This window comes from Melitaea cinxia, chromosome 5 (assembly GCF_905220565.1).
Source record: "Melitaea cinxia chromosome 5, ilMelCinx1.1, whole genome shotgun sequence".
NCBI lineage: Eukaryota > Metazoa > Arthropoda > Insecta > Lepidoptera > Nymphalidae > Melitaea > Melitaea cinxia.
In genome coordinates this window covers 2763260-2773230 of record NC_059398.1, presented here as the reverse complement: position 1 = coordinate 2773230, position 9971 = coordinate 2763260, and the positions used below count along the sequence as shown (strand labels likewise).

At 32.8% G+C, this 9971-nt stretch overlaps 3 protein-coding genes across 3 annotated transcripts; 2 read left to right on the top strand and 1 right to left on the bottom strand.

The window, feature by feature from the left end:
• Positions 1-96: 96 nt before the first annotated feature.
• LOC123653671 lies at positions 97-3084 on the top strand. Its single transcript, XM_045589666.1, has 3 exons — positions 97-1249; positions 1342-1451; positions 1552-3084. The coding sequence occupies exons 1-3, from the start codon at positions 97-99 to the stop codon at positions 3082-3084; spliced, it is 2796 nt and encodes a 931-aa protein (XP_045445622.1).
• Positions 3085-3108: 24 nt separating this feature from the next.
• LOC123653946 lies at positions 3109-4077 on the top strand. Its single transcript, XM_045589919.1, has 2 exons — positions 3109-3342; positions 3419-4077. Exon 2 carries the CDS (start codon positions 3467-3469, stop codon positions 4010-4012), a length of 546 nt encoding a protein of 181 aa, XP_045445875.1. The 5' UTR covers positions 3109-3342; positions 3419-3466; the 3' UTR covers positions 4013-4077.
• Positions 4074-8972, bottom strand: LOC123653945 (solute carrier family 25 member 35-like). The gene is made up of 6 exons (XM_045589917.1): positions 8786-8972; positions 7532-7793; positions 6163-6365; positions 5684-5807; positions 5173-5315; positions 4074-4268 (listed from the first exon to the last, which is right to left on the bottom strand). Exons 2-6 carry the CDS (start codon positions 7768-7770, stop codon positions 4078-4080), a joined length of 900 nt encoding a protein of 299 aa, XP_045445873.1. The 5' UTR covers positions 7771-7793; positions 8786-8972; the 3' UTR covers positions 4074-4077.
• Between the last annotated feature and the right edge of the window lie 999 nt (positions 8973-9971).

Genomic DNA, 9971 nt, shown 5'->3' with positions numbered 1-9971 from the left:
TATTCAGAAGGTTTTTATAGTGTATATGATGAATCACATACAAAACGTATTCTGTCGCTTGAAATAAGTATTAAGTTAACATATCTAGGAAATAAAATGACAAGCCATATTGGGTCAAATTCTGAAGATATGGCGAACTTTATATATATTAATGCTATTTCGAAACGGAATACAGCTTACAGTGCTGTTAGAGAAACCAAAAACTCTGACCAGTATTACAACGTATGTTCTTCCAAACTTTCAGTAATAAAGAATAAAAAGAAACCTGTCGTTATGGAACAAAAACAAAAGCAAGATATATCAATCACATCAGAAAAGATCGTCTATCCATTACAAGCAGTTATGAGTGATTCTAAAATAGCAATTAATGAGGAACAAAAAGGTATCAATAAGACTATATCATTTTCGTCACTTTATGGTAAACGAAACAATCCATTAAAGTACATATTTGGCGATCCGAACGGTTCATTCGGTAATAAGGTTTATTACATTGGTTATTTTTCTGTTAAAAATGATAGTTCCAGTCCAAATTCTACGAAAGTATCAGACGATGAAAATGTACAAAAACGTAGTCAATCAATAAAAAAGTTTAAATTCAAGAAATGTGACAGCGATTGTAAAGGAGGACGAGGTGCCAGTGCAAATAGTGAAATTTCTTTAAGCTTGTCAGAAGAAGCTGCTAAAATTAATGTAACAAAATGTCAAGAAATTGATTGTAATGAAAGAGATCATCGGAAATTACCTCCACCACCCGATGAACGCATTCTTTTGGACTTGTCTAATATAAGAAATAATTGTTGTATTGAAACTGAAGAAAAAATTGAAGAAGTGATAGGTGAACTTAAAGCTAAAATGAAAATTGGGGAAGATCCATGTTTTTGTACTTGTGAATGTACATTTGGCTTCACTAGGAAAACTACTTATTGTAATGTTTGTGGTGGGTATGAGGTAGCTGGTGATGAGCTTGCTAAGAAAACTATACAAGAAATGCCAATACCATGTCCTTTATTTCATAAAGACATAGATAAAAATAAATTAAAAACATGGAGTACATCCGGTAGTGAAAGCAAAAAGAAAATTGATGATCAAAAAATTTTAAAAGTAGGTTCTTCTCAAAAAGCAGTAACTTCTGATAAACGCCATGCTGTTACTGAGAAAAAAAGCGTTGAATCCGAAAAAGACGCGAAAAAAGTCAAGAAGAAAAAAAGCGACGAAAGGTTTAAATTCAATTATGGCTATAAAGGTATACGTACGTATTTAAAGTTTTGTTGTAATTAATCCCCGTAATTAAATATTACACTCATAGTACGATACAACTCTATATTTATTCATCATATACAGCTCCGCAAATTGGACACAGTAAATGCGCTTTACCATGTTCAGGAACATTAGATAATGTTCCCAAAAACATGGGTTGGCTTTGGACTGCTGAAAACGTGCCGGGATTGAAGGTAATTTATACTATTTTTTTTGCTGTATTACTAAGATTTTTATTTTTTTTTCTCTTTTTGTTAACTTTTTTTGTTAATTTTTTATATTTTTTTTCTATAGTTTCGTCCTATGTGGAAACCAGGTGCTACAAATAAGCATGTTGTAAGATTATTAAAGATAGCTAAAAACCCTGGTGAAATGATGTCAAAAAAGAAACGAAAAGATACAAATAAAAGAAAACGCCCACTAAAACGTCCTTTACTTATCGTTCATAAGAAGGATGGTGAATATACGGTCACAATGGAGACAATGAAAATGTATTCTAAGCCAAGGGCCTTAAACCAGCATCCTTATGAGGATAAACCTGTCGTGACATACACTATAGGCAGAACAGACGAGGAAAATAAAAAACGTCTTAAGAAAAAAGAGCGTGAAAGAAGACGTCTCGAGAGGGATCAGCGACGTTTTATTCAGAGCGCTTTTAAGAATATGTGTCAGGAAATTTGCTTGAAAACATATCAGCAAGCTCTTGGTATTCTGCCTGATACTGAAGATCCTATGTGCTCATGTTATCCAGCTATTCCTAACGATAAAGTTACAAATATGGATTTATCGTGTTCCTGCTCGGAAGATAAATCCTCTATTGGCTCTGATACTGATTCCGATGAATGGCTTGTTGAATTTACTCCACCTAATGCTGTCTTTAATCCTACATACAAAGGAAAAAAAATATTCAAAGTAGACAATGGTTCACAGTATACATATCTAGATTACAGAGTTAAGCTTGTAGACAGATTTGGAAACCCTGTTCCGAGATTTTTCAAAGGTCCTGATGGAAAACAACAGTGTAGTGATTTAGGTGGTTTTTGGAGTCCTGATCATAAATGGTTAGAAATAAATATTGATGGATATATTGCCCCGGATGGTAGATGGGCTCCAAATATATTTATAGGGCCAAACGGTGAACAAGTTGACGCTGAAACTGGAAAATTTCAGGCTATTAATGGCAAATGGCTTGTTGTTGGTGTAGATGGATACATTGATTGTAACGGTAAATGGAAGTACTATCCAGCAGCAGTCGGATCTTCAAAGAAAAAACGTCATGGTAATCAAATCTTAAAGCGAACATTAGGCGAGAGTAAATGTGTAAAATCTGAAACGACTTGGAGCTGTTTCGGAGAAGTATCTCCCAGACAACTTTCTAAATTAGGAATTGTAGGTCATGGTGGAGATAGAAAACAACTTAATTTGACACTACAAGATATGCTAGCACGAGGAGAAGATGTAAATATTCTGCAACCAAAAACTGTATTTCATCTGCCTTTCAATAAGAAAAGAAAAATGTTGCCGAAAGATATCAATAAAAGACGTATAGTTAGCTTAGAGGAAAAAGTTAAATGCCATCATCCTATGCCATCCGATAAAGGTATCGTTGCTGTCGACGCTTATGGTAATAAAACTTATTTTAAATTAAAGAGTCGTAAAAATTTACGTCCACGAGAACGATTATCAGCACTTACAAGCCAGGGTATAAGCTTAAGTTCGTTCCATGTTCCATGCTTTAATTCTTTTATTAATTCGGAAATAATGAAACAGCAGTTGCGTTCTCGGCTTCTTGCACATACGGCCAAAAATATTGCGACGCAAGCTTAGTAGGTTTCGTTCTAAGTCGTGACTCATGTTGTACTTTTCTGTTGGATGTGTCAATTTGTGGTGTATTGATCGATTTTTGTAATGTATTAAGTGAAAGTTCTATTTATTTGGTATTGTGCTAAGTTAAATTTTGTAACGTTTATTAATTGTAAGGAATAATAAACGAGTATGGCTCCAAAGAAACATCATGATACTATTTTATCATAATAAATATAAATAAGAGTAAGAATTTTACAAACCTTTGATGAACACTTTGAAGTAAGTTTTTTTTTTTTTTTAAGTAATTACGGTATTAGTATTTGTTCTTAAAAATTAAATGTAATTTATTATGTAGGTTCACAAAGACTGGAAACCAGGAGCTGTATCTAAGAGGTTATTACGAATGCTCAATAAAGCAAAATTAAGAAAATCGACTGTGGAGACAATTAAACCTACTAGACGTACGAAGAAGAAAATCGAAGAAAAGCCTACGCTTAAAATTAGTAAAATTGATGGCAAGTATCACATAGAAATGCAAGTTTCGCCTGAGAAATTTGAAGAAAATGTCGAGCGATGTGATCCATTAATTTATGAAATAGAATCTGTTAATAACAAATCTAAAATAAAGAAAAAAGAAAGATTACAGAGGCGGCTCGTAAGAGCTGCCGTAAAGAAAGTTTGGTCAGACACGTACAATCCTGACGCCTGTAAAAATATTTGTTTAGATACGTATGAGCGAGCTTTCTATACTTTGCCTCTCGAGGGGAATTACAAGGCTATTGAAGAAGAAGTAGAGACCATTAATAGTTGTTCATGTGAAGATGATAAAGTGAGCGTCAGTTGTTCCTCTTCTGAAGTAAATTGGGAAATACATTTTACGCCACCCCTAACACGTTATGAAGCATTAAAACAGGAGAAGAAAAATGAGTTGCTCGTTAATTACGTATGATTTATTTGTCTGTGTTAAGAGATTTAGACAATTACAATATGTGTTTTAATAAAATTCACTATGTATTATCTGTTTTTATTAGTAAATAAAATATTCAGCATGTCCCAAATTACTAAGGACAAAGTTGTATGAGGTGCTATTCTTAAATATAGCGGGCCAATTCCCTTGTATAGACCGTGAAGACCTTCTTTTTTGTATATTTTTCGGAGGCAGTCAAAAACTCCACTGTAAAGTAGTCCACCTTTTGACGCAGGACCTGTAGAAACAAAAATTAGCTTTTAAGTTTTCGAAATTCAAAATAAGAAAGGATGTCATTTTGCAAAAAAAGAAACTAAATTTTATCATAGGTTCTTTGCTTCAGCCTGTAATATCCCACTGCTTGGCATAGGTATCTTTCCCCATGTAAGAGAAGGATCAGAGCTTAATCTACCACGCTGCTCCAATGCAGGTCAGCGATATACGTTCTAAATTATTATAATACATGCCAACCGTATTAGCTCAATATTTTAGTTTTAGGACTAAACTCGTACGCATAGAAATCAAAAAAAAAAAATCAATCAAATGTAGGAAATGAAAGTTAAATATATATATAAAGCACGATGATAGGTGCAATAATGAGTAAAGCTTTGTGATTGACACACGCTTTGTATTAGGCAATGTTAAGAGACTGAATCTGACTAGGACTGAATTACCCTGGTTATAAAGACGTGTATTGACAACATCCAGAGGTGTTTCCAGAACCACACACACGACTCCACAGACAAGACTTGCCGAAAACGCGAGCGTTGCAGGTGAATTCTCCCAATACCCATGTGCAAGCAGGCTTTGTTTTACCCTGCAATCGATTTATAAGCTAGAATATTTATTCCATACATTTCCCACACGTTGCTATAAAACTTAAGGGCAGCCACACGCTAGGAAATAGTCATCTCGCTAATGGTACTTTTTTGACGTTTGAGATGATATATTCGTCGTAATATTTTCGTAGATTCAAAAGCATATTACGCATATGCTCATTTAATCATAATTCTTAGAAATAGAAACATGGAGCTGTTAGGCGTTATTTAGAAATGTAAAGTTAATTCACGGGTTGCAACGGAAATGCTCAACAAACATGAAATGTGATGAGTTTCAAATCAGTAATCAAATGTTAAGATTACCCTGATTGTAAAGTCGTACTGCGACGACATCAATGGGGCATATGGCAAGAGCTACCATGATGCCGCTCATACAGCTTGCGGAGAAAGCGAGTCCAAGTGGAGATCGCTCACAGAAACCGTAAGATAGCAATGTTTCTTTTGCACTGCAGGACAATAAATCGTTAAGGTAGCAATATTTCGTTTAATTTAAATTTACATTGTCAATTGATAAGTTAAGATAAATAGTATGTACCTTAATTTGTAACTATATACAAAAATTATATCATCAAAAAATGAGATCAATTATATTTCTCATAATTAATTTTTCTAGTCCGACATTGAAATCTGTATATCTTTTTAGTCATTTAAAACCCTAAAAAACTATTAGATATTTTTTTGAAGTCGTCGTGGTCGATAATCATTTACTAGTTGTATGTGAATAAAATTGGGGCTCGTAGAATAACTATTTAGTTCTTTTATAAACCAAGGACTTATTTGTTTATAAAAATACAAGTAAATGAAAAATAATTACGTAGAGAATGTCGTCAGTTGAGCTGCACTGCCAATCGCCAATCTTGCACATGTTGCGTTCACACCAGCAAAGAAACCTTTTATTCCTTCTACTCTGTAGATCTTTACGAAACCGTCAATCATACCTGGAAAAACAATGATATACAGTTAAATTTATCCGCTTCAATCGAGATAAAAATGAAGATTTCATCATGCTCATACCATTTTTTTTAGTATTTTTTTTAAACTTTGTAGCATAAATTCCTATTGATTCTTCAAAAGAAAAGTGGTCTATGTCTAATAATAAGTTTTAAAGTTACAGTAACGATACTATTGAGACTTTATGTAAAAGTCATCTATATAGAGCTTTTGTTTGCGTACACTTACGCAAAATGGAAATTAGACTAGTCGCTTATGAAACACAAAGTTGACAAACTAATCCTTTTTTTTTTAATATTTACACAATACACACAATCTTTAACAATAATGAAAAGAAATTACCACTGTAAACATACTGTCTGCCCACCGCTATGCTGGGATGTGCAGCTGCCTGCATCCTAGTCTTTACCACTGAGGCAGGGTTGGCAGCGATGCCGCTCATCACACCGCTCACACTTGACCAGAACATTGCCTTGTGTATGCTTATATCACCCTCTTTCGTCTTAGTCCAACCTTGAACTTCAGCTACGTGATACATTCCTAATCTGTAATAAATATTTTTTTTAAGTTATGTGGTATTCAAGTAAGTAGGTACATACTAACGTCGATAACGGTTTGGACCGCCATACCGTTTTAGTGTCAGTACTTGGGTGACCGAGCTTAGCTTGGTATTTTTAGTAAATTGTGTTTTTTGGAAATCATATTTAAATACGAATTACATATTTATAAAATATGGATACTATTTTTTTTACCGACAATGATAAAAAATATAAATAAATATGAAAAATCAAAAATAAAAAAAATAATTAAAAAATAATAATGATAAAATATGAATATTTTTCGATTTTACATACATTATTCAATATAAAATAACGAGTGCAATTAAAAAAATATATATATAATCGATCGAGGATTTGAACCGTTTTTTCGGACGATCGCACCGGCCGATTTCTCACTTGAGCTATTACAACTTTACTGACAATTGCAAAATTTACCTTCGTATTCTAACGATATTTTTTCACTGTCAAAGCTGATAAAACAACATTTTCTAAAAATGAATCCTAGCTAGATTTATTTATCTCCCCCGAAATCCCTTGGATACTAAATTTTATGAAAATCGTTGGAGCCGTTTCCGAGATTCAAATTATATATATACAAGAATTGCTCGCTTAATAGTATAAGATTTTTTGCCATGAAAACGATGACACATAAGATTAAATGTCAAATAGGTACTTTTTCATAAGTCCTATGAGTTGGTACTACTAGCTGTTTTCATACACCAAAACATGAGGTCTAAACTATTCTAACTATTCTGAGAGTATTAATTTTTATCTGATGATTTCGATAACAATAATGAGGCGAAACGACTTTATTATCTCCTCTTTGGTCCTCCGGCTCAGTGTGGAAACTCAAACAAATTTTCGTACGAAATATAAAGTTTAATAAAATAAAAAAATCAATGTGTAGTCCTCCCGTGACCATGGTTGCTGTAAAGTATCCGAAACGTCGAGCATCTAAAAAATTTAATAAACCGCGATAAAATAATTCTAATATAATAATAAATAATAATAATAATTTAAATTAATCATTATAATGAGTGACATTCGCGTAAACATTAGAAAACAATAAATCAATATTTAATCAAAATGTAGCAATGTAACGTACAGGTAACACGTAACTTTTCATTTGGTAAATATAAAAAAAAACTCGCCTTACAGAATTCATACAGAAACCTAAAAGCATTGCTGGAACTAAGCCTTTCTGTAAGGCTATCGGTCCATCATTCTTAGCGATAACATATAACGCATGAAATATTCCTCTGTATTTAGCGGAGTGTTCAGTGCGTGCGCGCAGTTCGCCCTGTAGCTGAAGGCGAGTCTTTACAACGTCCATTGGATTTGTGAAAATCGTTGCGCTGGCGCCTGCCAGTCCTCCAATGACAAAGTCCATTTCAATTTTCTTTTTTTTATAACCTGTAAAAGAAATATAGTTGTAAGCTTTCCCTTCCACGATTGCTCCCTACATGGTGGAAAGTGGAAAACTGTATGACAATACGTTCAGTAGCTTTTGAGTTCATCGTAAAAAGGCAGACAAACAGACGTTACGTAGTCAACTTTGTTTTCTAGTATGCAGTGATGATAAGGGGTCGTGTCTAATGTCTATACATCTAATTAGCAATGGAGGATAAAATAATGCCAGAATAAAATCTCGGCACTTGGTTCAGAGCTCTAAGTAGGTATGTCCAGGAAAAGATATCCAGGAGTGGAGTTGAAAGTAACTAAATAATTACCATTGTATGGTATAGAAAGGCACAGACAACATTCACCCTGCTTCCTTTTGCGACTAATTTTCAAAGCACATTTTTTTGTATGATTTAGAAAAAATCTTTAAATCTCTTGCCTTTTTTGATAAAAATGTCTATCTATTTTATTATAATGCGACGATAACATGAATTAAAGGATAACTTTAAATTAAATACGCGTAAAACCGCGGTCAAAAGCTAGTTATAAATAATCGACAATTGTCAAATCTATAAAATAAATACAAATAAATAAAATTGGAGTGTCTGTTTGTAATATTAAAATAACCACTTTTTACTAAATGCATATGAATTTATACACGGTACATAAACAAAAATGAATTTTTTTACAATTTTTGTCTGTCTGTCTGTCTGTTTGTTCCGGCTAAACTACAAAACGGCTAGACCGATTTTGACGGGACTTTCACTAGCAGATAACTGATGTAGTTAGGAGTAACTTAGGCTACTTTTATTTTAAAAATTTATTTATTCTATAACTCTGCGAACTGAACAATAACTTTTTTGTTAAATTTCACGCGGACGAAGTTACTAATAAAATAAATCAACACTATATGTTAATAATATTCAGACTGTACGTCACCTTATCATTTTAATTTTATTTCGATTATTAATACCTAGTATAGAATACACAATTGAAACACTCACAATATATGAAGTAAGAATGGACGACTCTATGAACTTATGTCACTTAGGTACACATCACAAATAAAAGTTAAAATTTTCTCATTTCATTTCACTAATCTAAATTATATTTGCTCAGTTTTACATGTTTCTTTTCTTATCACTTAAAATTACGTAAGACAACGCGGCTTGGTACGACCGATTTGCCTACTATCTGACTTTGGACGTTGACGTTTATGGCATTGAACCAAAAATCGTGAATAAGATTATGCCGTAATGATATATTTATAAAATTAAAATTATATATATATTGAAATAAAACTTCTTTACAAACGTTTGACTCGGGGAGTAAGATGGTGAATGCGTGAAGACAGCGTTACGAAAAGTGTGATCGAGTGAGTCGAAAGGAACAAGAGGAAGGTTTCCACCTTCATTTCACACACATTTTCCCTGTCTCTTTTCGGCTGTATCTCTCATAGTTACGTTTCGTATATCTAAGACAGTGCAGGTCTATTGTGCAGCGAAGTTTTACTTCAGTCGTGTGGTCTAAAGCACACTCGTTTTCTTTATATTGGTGTAAATTCTAATATATATAGGCATTAATTAAACTTGATAAAAACCTTTGTTAGTTTAACAATCTAAAAATTGTTTTTTTTACTATTATGAAAGTAAATTCCAAATATCATTTTATTAGCTTTTTAAGTCATGAATAATAAGGATGTGTTGCAAATGTGGAAAAGGTAGGTATAAAAATTTATAATTTAGGCGTCTTACGGAATAAAACCTTCCACAACGACGTCACCTATATACGAGATTTGGCGACACTATGAGGAAAAGTTTACGTCGACGCAGCAATGAATGGGTACTAATCGATATTTCATTATATTACTTATTATGGACCTTTTGCTTTAGTACATAAGGGATATAATTCAAAAAGTACATCTTATCAACATCAATTAAATGTTTAACCACTTATTAAATATCGTTGTAAGGATTCAGTTATTAAAATGATAACAGAAATAACTCGGTTTCACTATGCAAACAGAACACTATCGTAAAATGTACATCAACCTTGCATTTGACAGAACTAGGTACTTCTTTTACAGTAGATACTTAAATATTTTGTATTTCATTCGGTTTCAAAAAACCTAAAAACTGTTTCCTTTTTTATGCATGTAATAAATAGTACATGTATAAATAAGAATTATAG

Bases quoted from the DNA above. Each gene is read 5' to 3' on its own strand.
- LOC123653671 (XM_045589666.1), top strand. From the start codon at position 97: ATGACAAGCCATATTGGGTCAAATTCTGAAGATATGGCGAACTTTATA. The intron at 1,250-1,341 runs GTACGTATTTAA...CATCATATACAG, and splicing joins TTATGGCTATAAAGGTATAC to CTCCGCAAATTGGACACAGT. The intron at 1,452-1,551 runs GTAATTTATACT...TTTTTTCTATAG, and splicing joins AAAACGTGCCGGGATTGAAG to TTTCGTCCTATGTGGAAACC.
- LOC123653946 (XM_045589919.1), top strand. From the start codon at position 3,467: ATGCTCAATAAAGCAAAATTAAGAAAATCGACTGTGGAGACAATTAAA.
- LOC123653945 (XM_045589917.1), bottom strand. From the start codon at position 7,770: ATGGACTTTGTCATTGGAGGACTGGCAGGCGCCAGCGCAACGATTTTC. The intron at 6,366-7,531 runs GCGAGTTTTTTT...TATTTATTACAG, and splicing joins TTCTGTATGAATTCTGTAAG to ATTAGGAATGTATCACGTAG. The intron at 5,808-6,162 runs GTAATTTCTTTT...TTGTTTTTCCAG, and splicing joins CAGACAGTATGTTTACAGTG to GTATGATTGACGGTTTCGTA.